This window comes from Lithobates pipiens, unplaced genomic scaffold (assembly GCF_037356315.1).
Source record: "Lithobates pipiens isolate NorthernLeopardFrog02 unplaced genomic scaffold, aLitPip1_a1.2 Scaffold_16, whole genome shotgun sequence".
NCBI classification, from domain to species: domain Eukaryota; kingdom Metazoa; phylum Chordata; class Amphibia; order Anura; family Ranidae; genus Lithobates; species Lithobates pipiens.
This window is the reverse complement of record NW_027507748.1, coordinates 265,247,950-265,262,106: the sequence shown is the minus strand read 5'-3', so window position 1 is coordinate 265,262,106 and position 14,157 is coordinate 265,247,950. Positions and strand designations below refer to the sequence as shown.

Genomic DNA, 14,157 nt, shown 5'->3' with positions numbered 1-14,157 from the left:
TTACCAGTTAAGAAGTTTAAGCGTTTTTCTTTTAAACAAGCTTCTTCTCCAGTGCCAGGGGCATCTGCCTCCAGGCAGTTACGACGGCTTCCACCTAGGGTCAAAAGAGGCCCTGGGGGAGGAAATTGTTACGGAATAAATCACCGTCTTAGACCGTCCTCGAGAATCAAGATAACATTTATTGCATATGCAAGAGAAATTATTCACATTTGCATTAAAACTTCATGTGGTCATCATAATTTCTGAGGAGAATATTGTGGTACATGTCTCTTTTTTATAGGCCCTTGGACACCCCCTTTCCTGTTAGAAAATGTCCAGTCATATGTATTTCAACTTTATTCTGAGCACAACAGGAAAGGTGGAAGTATTCGTCATAGAGTTTATCTACATTCACATATGGTTATACAGAATACTGATTTGGGAAAACTCCCTAAGCCATTTGCAATCACAGACAACAGGATGTTTCAAATAATGCAAGTCTAAGCATATTATAATTAAGGTTATATCAAGGTAAGGCCATATTCATATCAAATGGCGTTTTCATGGCTGACATTTAAAGTATAATTTCTCTAACATCTCCCTCCTTTTATACTCCTAATGTCACTATTTCAAATATCCAGGTTCTTTTGTTTTACCAGGTATTATCATTTAGACAGATGAGTCCTTAGCGAGAGTTGCAAATTCATCATCATGTTCCGAGTATAGTTCCGTGTTGCTCTGGAGGAGCATAGTTTTTGTTAAAGATGTTAAAGATGTGTCAGTCAGTCTTTGAAGAATTCCCCTAATACAGGGAATGCAGCAACATCCACACAATGTAAGAACTGCGGCTGCCATGACAATAGAGATGAGCAAACGTTTTGCAAGATCATCCCACTTGCTAAACCAATTTTCAAAGAGTCCTGTTAGGTGGTTCTCTACACCAGAGTTCTTAGCTAATTCTTCGGATAGCATTTGTAGGCCTTGTAAGGCCTTGGTGATACTTCCATCAGGTGCCGTATTGTTTGGAATAAAAGTGCAGCAGAAGGTGCATAACATTTTGCATACCCCGCCCCTTTCTGCCAGCAACATATACAACTCTATACGGTTTTGCCACGCTGTCAAAGAGGTGGCTTCCAATTGTGCTGCTATGCCTTTGATAGCATCTCTGGGGTAATTTACAAACCTCTGCTGGCTGTAGTAGATGTGGTTAATCCAGTCAACGTTCTTATTGGGCTGGACCCATATGAAGAGTGAGGTGAGTCCTACTGTTATTTGATTCTGCTTTTTTAAATTCATCTGGAACTCCTCGTGGAAAACCTATTTCGTCTATATACACTCGGTTCTCAAATGATCCTTGTTGTGTTTCTCGCTTAATTCGCTAGTATTTACCTGGCAGTTTCATTGATTTGTTACTCATAGGAACTATATAAAAGGGAAGCAGCAATCGGGTAAGGGCACAACTACCCTCCCATCTAGGTGGTAGTCTGGGCCTTAGTCTCCTGTCTCCACACAGCCACCAAACATCAGCAAGTTGCCGTTTCTGTTCCTGAAACCATTTTAGTTGGTACTTAATGTCTGTAGTAAGGATTGTAGTTGCACAGTATTCAGAAGATAGGGTGCCAACATACAGTGCCTTGCGAAAGTATTCAGCCCCCTTGAACTTTTAAACCTTTTGCCACATTTCAGGCTTCAAACATAAAGATATAAAATTTTAATTTTTGGTGAAGAATCACCAACAAGTGGGACACAATTGTGAAGTGGAACGAAATCTATTGGATAATTTTAAACTTTTTTAGCAAATAAAAAACTGAAAAGTGGTGCGTGCAAAATTATTCGACCCCTTTTACTTTCAGTGCAGCAAACTCACTCCAGAAGTTCAGCGAGGATCTCTGAATGATCCAATGTTGTCCTAAATGAGTGATAAATAGAATACATCTGTGTGTAATCAAGTCTCTGTATAAATGCACCTGCTCTGTGATAGTCTCAGGGTTCTGTTGAAAGCGCAGAGAGCATCATGAAGACCAAGGAACACACCAGGCAGGTCCGAAATACTGTTGTGGAGAAGTTTAAAGCTGGATTTGGATACAAAAAGATTTCCCAAGCTTTAAACATCCCAAGGAGCACTGTGCAAGCGATCATTTTGAAATGGAAGGAGTATCGGACCACTGCAAATCTACCAAGACCTGGCCGTCCCTCTAAACTTTCAGCTCAGACAAGGAGAAGACTGATCAGAGATGCAGCCAAGAGGCCCATGATCACGCAGGATGAACTGCAGAGAACTACAGCTGAGGTGGGAGAGTCTGTCCATAGGACAACAATCAGTCGTACACTGCACAAATCTGGCCTTTATGGAAGAGTGGCAAGAAGAAAGCCATTTCTCAAAGATATCCATAAAAAGTCTCGTCTAAAGTTTGCCACAAGCCACCTGGGAGACACACCAAACATGTGGAAGAAGGTGCTCTGGTCAGATGAAACCAAAATCCAACTTTTTGCCCACAATGCAAAACGATATGTTTGGCGTAAAAGCAACACAGCTCATCACCCTCAACACACCATCGCCACTGTCAAACATGGTGGTGGCAGCATCATGGTTTGGGCCTGCTTTTCTTCAGCAGGGACAGGGAAGATGGTTAAAATTGAGGGGAAGGTGGATGCAGCCAAATACAGGACCATTCTGGATGAAAACCTGTTGGGAGTCTGCAAAAGACCTGAAACTGGGACGGAGATTTATCTTCCAACAAGACAATGATCCCAAACATGCAGCAAAATCTACAAAGGAATGGTTCACAAATAAACGTATCCAGGTGTTAGAATGGTCAAGTCAAAGTCCAGACCTGAATCCAATCGAGAATCTGTGGAAAGAGCTGAAAACTGCTGTTCACAAACGCTCTCCATCCAACCTCACTGAGCTCGAGCTGTTTTGCAAGGAAGAATGGGCAAGAATTTCAGTCTCTCGATGTGCAAAACTGATAGAGACATACCCCAAGCGACTTGCAGCTGTAATCGCAGCAAAAGGTGGCTCTACAAAATATTAACGCAAGGGGGGGGGGGCGAATAATTTTGCACGCCCCACTTTTCATTTTTTTATTAGTTAAAAAGTTTCAAAAATGCAATAGATTTCGTTCCACTTCACAATTGTGTCCCACTTGTTGGTGATTCTTCACAAAAAATAAAATTTTTATATCTTTATGTTTGAAGCCTGAAATGTGGCAAAAGGTTGAAAAGCTCAAAGTTTCCCCCCTTTGACCCATTATGTTCAATATTGGGATGAGGTCAAGAAGCATATAAATTCCCACAACTATGCTCACTATTATCAATATGGCCAAGAGTATTCTCCCCCTCCATGTCTTGGTAAAATACCCTGGCTTGAACATAAGTCTCTCTCTCTGGGTCTTCCCTCCAGCCTTATGAGTCCATATTGCACCATGTTCTTCCTCTGGTGTGTGGTAGTTAATTCCTAATCAGTCTTTTTGCTCAAACAGTGTGCCTTCTTGCAGTGGGTGAGATGTATCTAAGGTATCCGCTCCACAATTTTTACTGTGGTGGATGTAGACAACAGTACTTGATGGGGTCCCCTTCCCACCTGGGGTCAGACCAAGTTTTTCTCTTTATTATTTTTATCCAGACCCAATCTCCAGGTTGTACAAGATCTTCCTGTTCTGATTTAGCCTCTTGACCTGTAAGAGAAGTTGGGCATAGGAGTCCTTTAGTTAGAAACTTACTCATATAATTTGCCAGTTCATAGTCCATTTCCTCATCATCTCGAGCAAATGCTCTGAGTTGTGGAATATAATAAGATTTACCATACAGCATTTCATACTGTGTTAGTCTTTCAGCAGTAGTGGTAATTCTTGTGCTCAACAATGCCATTGGCAAACACTGAACCCAATTTTTTCCTGTTTTCTCTATCAATTTTCTTAGTTTACTCTTTAAGGTACCATTGTGTCTCTCCACTGTGCCCTCAGATTGTGGGTGAAAGACAGTGTTTTTTTAGGTCAATATTGTACCATTGATACTGGAAAAGAACACACGGCCACAAAGGGCTTGGAGGGTGCTGCTCACCCCACACGAATGAAAAAAATGGAACAAGTTCCCCCACAGTCGGGGTTTTTAGGCAGCAGAAAACAATAAATGCATATCAGGGTAACATGAGAAATATTTTAATATTTATTACCATGAAAAATTGGCAACATGGCACAGAGGTAAATATTGTACCATTTACCAATTTGTTGTATTGTTGGGTTTACAAAATGGGAGCCGTTGTCACTGTAAATCACAGAGGGGATTCCTTGACGTGGAATCACCTCTTTGATTAGTATGCTCTACAGAAATTTGCAATGTCAAGAAATAACATCATTTCTTTTTTGGTACGTGGTTTGGGGGATTAAAGGATGGCCTCTTTTCGGATCTCATCCAAATGTCTGCCTTCTTGAGATAAAATATAACCCAGGTATTTCACCTTTTCTTTCCACAGTTGTAATTTGTCTTTGCGGACCTTGTGACCTTGTTCTGCGAGGAAATGCATCAGAGCCAAGGTGTCAATTTTACATTGTCGCTGTATGTGTACTTTTTTTTGTACGTAAATGCAAACCAGAACTGACTGTCTTTATGTAAAGGAATGGAAAAGAAAGTATTACTGATATCTATGACCGAAAATACCCTTTTCTCTGAGTGGAAGTCGTTCAGGAGGACATGCAGGTCTGGGACCACCAGGGCCCTCAGTAATATGGCCCTATTAACCACCTGTAAATCCTGCACGAATCTCCACCCATCTTTCCCTCCTAATTTGTACCTCTGAATCCCTCTGGATTTTAGTTCCTCATCTGTCAGTTGGACTCAGTCCGTGATAAGTTCTCCTAGCTCATGCCATGATACCTTTGGGGTTCCGGGTGACCGAAGCATGAGGTACAGTATCCTGCCTGTATATTTGCAGAATAGGCTGTGGTAGGAGACAAGTAGCCACGCTATTTCCTTCCTTATCATGGTAGAGGCTTTTGTCATAGGACTTATCGGGCCCAGAGGTCTTTCTGTGGTACATGGTGCAGTAGAGGTTTGTCCGGACCTTATACCCTTTCCTCACAGGCTCTTCAATTATTTCTGCCAGTTATTGGTAATTTAATTGGTATATTTAATTCCTCAGTTTGAAAATCCAGGCTGTACCAGTATCGGGGCTCATTATCCACGGCTGTGATTTGTTTTTCAAGTCCTCTGTTACCTGGAAATCTATCAGGCCACACGGGATTCTTTAGGTTTTGATCTAGGAGTATTTGTGTCCCCACGGGAATTTTCTGCAGCTTACAAGGCAGTCAGTCCAATCGACAAATTTCCTTTATCTGCAACCGGATATTAGTATGGGACCATACTCCTATATAAAATGACAATTAACCTGGAGAAACAAGCAAGAACACACAAGAGAGAACACCCGCAGTGCTCGACTGCCGCCAGGACGCCCTCAGCGCGTCTTCCCAAAACGCGGGCTAGTCACTGGGTCTGCCCATCCAGGATGCCCACAGACGGATCTATATGGGGAATACGTGACCCCTTCGTTCCCCTCAACAAGGGTAAAGCAGATAGAACAGAAACTGATAAACATTCGATCAATCTCTATATTGTATGTATGTATTCAAATCCCTTATTCATTAAATTCTTAATCAAGTCTAACCCAAAAGGTTAATAATAAAATAATATAATAAAATAATAAAAATCTTACCTTGTCCCGAGAGCAGTCTCTTGTGCTGATCCGGTAAGTCTCTGCCCGGGAGGCACTAGTTCAGTGGACTGGCCTCTCTTTAACGTCTAATTTGAGAAGGAGGACTTACAGTTTTGCCTTATGGTCATCGGTCATTGAGTTGATCCAGTGCTTCCCAGGAACTTGGACTTACGACTCCTGAATGACCAAATTGTTATGGATTAAATCACAGTCTAATGCCCCGTACACACGAGAGGAATTAAGTCTGACAGACCTCCAAAGGAGTTCCGCCGGAGTTCCGCTGGAGTTCCGACGGAGTTCTGGCGGACTTTTCGACCGAACGGACTTGACCACACACCATCACACCAAACTCCGACGGAGTCGAACGTGATGACGTACGACTGGATTCGACGTAGGAAGTTCATAGACAGTAGCCAATAGCTGCCCTAGCGTCGGTTTTAGTCCGTCGGAGTAGCACACACACGAGCGGATTTTTCAAAGGGGACCGGGTCCGGCGGAGTTCCGTCGGGAAAATTTAAAGCATGCTTCATTTCTAAAGTCCGTCAGACTTTAGCTTCGCTAAAGTCCGTTGCAGCCCACACACGATCGGATAGTCCGCCGGACTCAGTCCGTCGGAGTTTGGATGTCGAAAAGTCCGCTCGTGTGTACGGGGCATTAGATTGTCCTCGAGAATCAAGATAACATTTATTGCATACGCAAGAGAAATGATTTACATTTGCATTACAAGCTCGTGTGATCATCGTAATTTCTGAGGAGAATATTGTGGTACATGTCTTTTTTTTTTTATAGGCCCTCGGACACCCCCCTTTCCTGTTACAAAATGTCCAGTCATATGTATTTCAACTTTATTCTGAATACAACAGGAAAGGTGGAAGTATATCCGTCACAGACTTTATCTACATTCACATATAGTTATACAGGATATTGACTTGGAAAACTCCCTAAGCCATTTGCAATCACAAACAGGATGTTTCAAATAATGCAAGTCTAAGCATATTATAATTAAGGTAAGGCCATATTCATATCAAATGGCGTTTTCATGGCTGACATTTAAAGTATAATTTCTCTAACAGAAACCCACTAAACAAAATACAAAAACTTCCTTGTGAAGGGGTGCCCCCGCTCGCTTTAGTGGGGGGGAAGACTTCTGCAGTTCTCAAGGGTCTGGCAGGAACAGTGTCGAGACAAATGGGTGTCTTCCTCAATATCTCTAGGGTACAGACTAGGGTTCTGAGAGTTGCTGTCTCCTAGTTTTCTCAGATCAAAGTTCCCAGAGACCCAGAAAAAAAGAAGTCTCTCTTTCTGGCTTTGGATCATCTCTTGTCTCAAAAAGTGATATTGGTGGTCCCCACGGAAGAGCGAGGGTTAGTTTATTGAATATCCACTCTTTTCACATGCAGTCAATCCGATCAGTGGTCTACAAGGTGGAGAATTGCTAGCGTCAATCCACATCAAGGATGCTTATCTACATGTACCTATTTTCTCCACTCACCAGAAATATCTACACTTCGAGGTAGAAAATCTTCATTTTCAGTTTGTAGCTCTGCCCTTCGGTCTAGCTACTGCACCTTACATGTTTACAGAGGTTCTGGCTCCCCCTTTAGCCGGATTAAGGGCTCAGGGTAGAACGATTCTTGCTTATTTAGACGATCTACTCTTGATAGATCAGTCGTAGCCCGCATAAACCAGAGCTTGGTGACCACAGTCGGCTATCTGGAATACCTAGGTTGGATTCTCAACCTAGAGAAACCCACCTTAAAACCTTCAAGGAGATTGCAGTACTTGGGCCTGGTCATAGATGCAGCTTAGAAGAGGGTGTTTTTTCCACAGGAAAAGATCAATTCAATAAGGAAACTGATTCAGGTGCTCAAAGCAAAGAAGAATCCTTCTATTCTACTTTGCATGAGATTGTTGGGGAAGATGGTAGCTTCATTTGAGCCCATTCCTTATGCGCAGTTTCATTCGAGACTGCTGCAAAACATTATCCTGTCAACTTGGAACAAGAAGGTCCAAACTCTAGACTTCCCAGTGTGTTTATCCCCCAAAGTGCATTAAAGCCTCAGTTGGTGGTTGATATCCAAGAAAGGAAAGTCCTTCCTAACAATTACCTGGAAGGTGGTGACAACAGATGCCAGCCTTCTGGGCTGGGGAGCAGTCCTGGAAGAAGCATCTGTCCAAGAAAAATGATCCAAAACAGAGATGACCTTGCCCATCAATATACTAGAGATTCGGGCAGCATGCCTGGCCATGAAGGCCTGGATGCTCAGATTACACAATTGTACTGTCAGGATCCAATCCGACAATGCCACAACAGTGGCCTATATCAATCACCAAGGGGTCACGAGAAGTCGTGCAGCTCAGAGAGAGGTAAATCATATCCTATCCTGGGCAGAAGACAACATTCCTTGCCTATAGGCAGTCTTCATTCTGGGAATAGAGAATTAAAAGGCGGACTACTTGAGTCGCCAACAGTTGTTCCCACCAGAAGAGTCTCTTCACCCAGACATCTTTTTGTCGGTATGTCAAAGATGGGGAATTCCGGACGTGGATCTGTTTGCCTCTAGGTTCAACAAAAAGATCGACAACTTTGTGTCAAGGACAAAGGATCCGCTGGCATGCGAAACAGATGCCTTGGTTTTTCCGTGGGATCAGTTTTCACCGATTTATGCTTTCTCTGCGGTTCTGCTGCTTCCGCGCCTTGTTCGTACGATCAAGCAGGAAGGAGGTGAATCTTGTGGCCCAGGTGATCTTTCTATGCAGAGATCGTAAAGATGGCGGTAGGGGACCCATGGATCCTACCACCGCGGCCAGACCTTCTCTTGCAAGTTCCGGTATTGCATCCTACCTTACAAATGCAAAATTTAACAGTTTGGCTATTGAGACCCACATTCTGAAAGACCCTGGGCTGTTAGTTTCAGTAGTTTCTATGTTGGTTAATACTAGGAAGCCAGCCTCCAGAGTCCTATATTATAGAGTCTGGAAGGCATATGTCATAGGTAGGATCCTTGAATTTCTACAAATGGGCCATGAGTATTATCAAAGGCCAGGTGTCCTCTTTATCTGTGTGTAGCACTTACCCTCGAAGGAGCTGTGGATATTTGATTGGGCTTGCACTCTATTATACCCCCAATAACTTGGCTCAATCCCCTTGACACAGCTGTGGTGCAATGTTGGTGGGAAGCTAACAATAATGGATAACCCCACAATGTACAATATTACAATAGTGTACCTTTTTATCATTACCTGGGTATCCGATACTCCACCTGCTGGAAAAGGAACAATGCTTCACACCAATTGTAATTAACCAGAAACCTGTTTTTACTGGAACTGGTATAAAACAATAATTACAGTATTTGCACTGTTACACAAACGTAATGCAACAGCAGAATGGATATTCACAACAATCTGTACATATAAAGTTGTCTTGGATGACCCCTGAGAGTGTGTTTCCAAGTGGGACCAATGCTCAGAGTGACAACCCTTTAACTCTGGGCACCTTCCTGCTTCCAGCACACCTAGGTAACCACAGGAGTATGTTATCAATACAGTACAACACAATTACTAGGGAGCTCCCCCTACTTTATAATGCAATCCCTCTTAATATTAATAGCATGCAAGGCCTTGCAATAAAATATGCAGTTTTTTATTCTTCTGTCTTCTGTGTTGTAGAAATTGTAATCCAAGCAGTGAAACAAACAAGGATTCTTGTAGGGTGAGTGTTAGAACTGTCCTTGCAATGCAGCACACTCACAGCTGCCCTTGGCGTAATTGGTTCTGGACTACACAGTGTCAGTTATCAATGGAATGTAGGCTTGAGGCCTTCTTAAACTCAGTCCTTTAGATAAGATCTCCTCTGTGGGGCTACAGGTCTCAGCGACACTGTGCTTAGAGTGTGAAAAAGTGCGTTAATAACTATGGGCGACAGCCCTCTCACCCAGTCGTGTCTGGAAGAATAGGAAACCTCTGCTCCGATTGTCTCAGTCCTTGCTGCAGCCACGCCGTCGCACTGTTCTGTTTTACAGGGTCACCAGGAGCTCTCAGTTACCTCCATCAGGGTGCCCCTGGATCCTTCCCGATCCAGCCACACTGCTGCTCCAGCATGCTGTGGTGTCCAGTTCTCCTCTGGCTTCAAATTTGTTCCGCACTGAGCAGGCCGCAGTGCTGTGGGGCACACACACCCACAGCTTCTTACAGGCAGGCCATGCGTCCAGAAGAGAAAGAAAATGGCCGCGTGGGGCCTTTACTACCCAGCAGGCAGTTCAGTACTGAGTGTTTATGGGTAGGTCACTCGGCATTCTGGGTAGGTAGATTGTAAAATGTAAACAGTCACTTCCTGTAATATTTCTACGTGTTCTTGAAAATAAAATAATTGAAGTTCATTTCACATTTAGGCCACTAGATGGTGCCAAATACTAAATTAAAACACTGCTCATAGATTAACATTACATTACAATAGCAAGCAAAAATACCAGCGCTACATGTGTTTTTTTAACGACCACTTGCTTCACACTCTGTGGTTTGTAGTTTTATTCAGGGGGTAACGTGGATTAATCCTCCGGTTAAGGTCACCCCTGAACCCTTGGGACCTGTCTGCATTACAGAAACAGCCTCTTGAGGCGATACGAGGTATTCCCTTGGCCCTTTTGATAAGGAAATTAGTTTTTTTGGTTGCCATATCTTCTGCTAGAAGAGTATCGGAGTTGGCTGCTCTTTCTTGTAAAGAGCCATATTTGATTATTCATAAGGATAAGGTTGTATTGCGTCTTCATTCTAATTTCCTAACGAAGGTAGTGTTAGGTTTTCATTTAAACCAGGATATTGTTCTGCCTTAATTTTTTCCAGAACCTCGTTCTGCGGAAGAAAGGTCGCTACATTCTCTTGCTGTGGTGAGAGCAGTCAAGGTCTGTTTGAAGGTGACCGCTCAGATTCGTAAAACAGATATTTTGTTTGTGTTGCCAGAAGGTCCTAAGAGAAGACAGGCAGCATCAAAATCTATTTCTAAATGGATTTGTCAAGTGATTGTTCAAGCTTATGGTTTAAAGAAGAAAATTCCACCTTTTCATATTAAAGCGCTCTCCACCAGGACTGTTAGTGCTTTCTGGGCAGTGCATCACCAAGCCTCCATGGCTCAAATCTGTAAGGCCGCAACTTGGTCTTCAGTCCATACATTTACTAGGTTCTATCAAATAGATGTAAATGGCCATGAGGATATCGCCTTTGGGCGCAGCGTATTGCAGGCTGCAGTATAAGTCCTCTAGTCTCTTAGGTCCCTCCCTTCTTTTTTTGGTATACACGTGTATTGCTTTGCTACAAAACTGAGGTACTCCCAGTAGTGGCAGGGGTTATATAGGGAGTGGACTTCTTGTTTTAGGGTGTGCCAGTGTCCATCACCTGAAGGTGGCCTATAACTACTATGGCATTGTGTCCGGTGATGTACTTCAAAGAAAAGGATTTTACAGGTAAGCTGTTCTAAAAATCCTATTTTTCTTTTATTGGTTTTCCATACATGACCTACTTTTTTTTTTTTTCTAACCATGCAGGTTTTGTGCTGTTCCTTTTCCTGGGGGTCCTGACTATGCTTAGACCAAACATGTACTTCATGGCTCCTCTCCAAGAGAAAGTGGTCTTTGGAATGTTTTTTCTCGGAGCTGTCTTGTGTCTAAGTTTCTCATGGCTTTTTCACACAGTGTATTGCCATTCAGAAAAAGTATCCCGCACATTTTCAAAGTGAGTATGTGATAATTCTAATGTGAGAGTAAAAAAGTGTGCTTTGATAATCATTTGTGAAAATTAACCAATCCTTACTCAAGCCATAAAGATACTAGTGAAAATCTTTTTTTTGTGTAATGGTTTTCAGATATGAAATTGGAAAGCTCACAGTAATGTAATCCAAACCAAGCTTGTGGAATACCAACTTTGGATGATGGCTGCTATAACACTTATTGGGACAGTTATGTAAATCTGCTCTATTCTTCTACATTTTATGTACACACAAACAAATTGTAGCAGGAACCTTGTTGCTTTCAGCAACTCAAATATCTAGTTTCTAAAAACATACTAATTTTAAAAACTACCCTATGAACCAGGATGGAGTGCTTACCCCAGGCATATCCAAAGTCCAGCCCGCGGGCCAATCGTGGTCCGGTTTTGAATAGCATGTCTGGTTATCTAAACATATATATCTTTTGTGGCCCCCAACGATCTCCCAGCACCGGGGCTACAAAAGATATATAGTCTGGCTGCCTCCGAGGGAGGAGGTGGGACAAGCGCCGTACATACAGGAGGAGTATTTCCTGTTTATACGGCAGCCTCTGTAAGAGGAAGTCCCGTCTTCAGCGCTGCCATTGGGTGACTGTTCTGTTCATCAAAGGAAGCGGGACTTTTGCTTAAAGAGGCCACTGTGTAAACAGGAGATTCTCCTGTAGGATATCTTTGGCGCTCGTCCTGCCCCATCCATGTCCCCTCCAAGGCTTCACTGATGGCAAATGGTGAGTGCATTCCTGGCAGTGGTGGGGCTGCATTTCTTGCAATGGTGAGTGCAATCCTGGCAGTGGTGGGGCTGCATTTCTTGCAATGGTGAGTGCATTCCTGGCTAATAGTGGGGCTGTATTTCTTGCAATGGTGAGTGCATTCCTGGCTAATAGTGGGGCTGTATTTCTTGCAATGGTGAGTGCATTCCTGGCAATGGTGGGTGCTGCATTCCTAGCAATGGGGGTGCTGCATTCCTAGCAATGGTGGGTTCTGCATTCCTGGCGATTGGTGGTGCTGCATTCATGGCAATTGGGGGTCTGCAGATGGCCACTGAACCGTATTTTGTTCCACAGTTCATTTACATTTTTATTTATTTTTTCCTGAAACTTCCCTCTTAAAGTGAAGGTGCGTGTTATACACCAATAAATACAGTATATCCAAATAATACGCCTGAGCTCATCTCTTTACTCACACACAGCCCACAAAGGCAAGGGAATTCTTGTTGGACAGTGTATTAGTGCTCAAACAAACAAACTTAGACCGAATTTTAATGGTTCAAAGAATGTCAGGCAAAATGGTCGGCCCTTGGGCATGTTCACTTCATCAAATCTGGCCCTCTTTGAAAAAAGTTTGGACATCCCTGTCCTTAGCCCTTCAGGACTGTGATCTCAAATGTATGTATGTATTTATTTATTACAGTCATGTATACATCAGTGACATTTTATGCAGGACTGTATATTCACATCACTCCCTGCCCTCAAGGAATTTAACATATAAGGTCCCTGTCTCAAATTCATACCTAAACTCATACTTTAGGGGCAAATTAGACCGACAGGAACCAATTAACCTACCAGAATGTCTTTGGAGTGTGACAGGAAATCCGACAACTGGAGCATGGACATATGTCAAACATGGTGCTAAGTATTTGGTTAAATGTGTTTTATGGCTGTTTAATGTTCATGGAGTAACTCTATGGTGAACTTCCATTTTCAGGTAGTATTAAAAGATAAGTTTTGGAATCGAAAATAAAAAACGTATACAATGCCTTAAAGTATTCATACCCCTTGAAATTTTCCATATTTTGTCATGTTACAACCAAAAAGGTAAATGTATGTTATTGGGATTTTATGTGATAGACCAACACAAGGTGGCACATAATTGTGCAATGGAAGTGAAAGGATAAATGGTTTTCAAAATTATCTACAAATAAATATCTGAAAAGTGTGGCGTGCATTTATATTCAGCCCCCTTTACTCTAGTGGAACCAATTGCCTTACGAAGCCACCTAATTAGTAAATAGAGTCCACCTGTGTGTAATTTTAATCTCGGTATAAATACTGCTGTTCTGTAAAGCCCTCAGAGGTTTGTTAGAGAACCTTAGTGAACAAACAGCATCATGAAGGCCAAGATATGCACCAGACAGGTCAGGGATAAAGTTGTGGAGAAGTGTAAAGTAAGGTTAGGTTTAAAAAAAATATCTCAAGCTTTGAAGATCTCACGGAGCACTGTTCAATCCATCATCCGAGAATGGAAAGAATATGGCACAACTGCAAACCTACCAAGACATGGCCGTCCCCCTAAACTGACAAGCTGCGCAAGGATAGCATTAATCAGGCAAGCAGCCAAGAGGCCCATAGTAACTCTGGAGGAGCTGCAGAGATCCACAGCTCAGGTGGGGGTATCTGTCCACACGACAACTATTAGCCATGCACAAATCTTGCCTTAAGACCCCTTTTGCACTGAGACGTTTTTTCAGGTGCATTTGGGCTAAAAATAGCACCTGTAAAGCACCTGAAAAACTGCTCCCCTGCAGTCTCAGTGTGAAAGCCGGAGGGCTTTCACACTGAGGCGATGTGCTGGCAGGATGTTAAAAAAAAAAAAACTCCTGCAAGCAGCATCTTTGGAGCGTTGTATGCACCGCTCCTGCCCATTGAACTGAATGGGCACTGTTGCCGAACAGCTGGCGCTTTGGGTAATTAAGTAGTGACCTTTAATTA

At 42.8% G+C, this 14,157-nt stretch overlaps 1 protein-coding gene across 2 annotated transcripts in view; it reads left to right on the top strand.

Annotated features, from left to right (window-relative positions):
• The window catches only part of ADIPOR1 (adiponectin receptor 1), a 144,965-nt gene that overhangs the window by 117,381 nt on the left and 13,427 nt on the right, over positions 1-14,157 (top strand). For both annotated transcript variants that reach the window (XM_077481387.1, XM_077481388.1), the window contains exon 5: positions 11,230-11,416. In XM_077481387.1, coding sequence (XP_077337513.1) covers positions 11,230-11,416 — 187 coding nt within the window. The remainder of the gene's footprint in view (positions 1-11,229; positions 11,417-14,157) is intronic.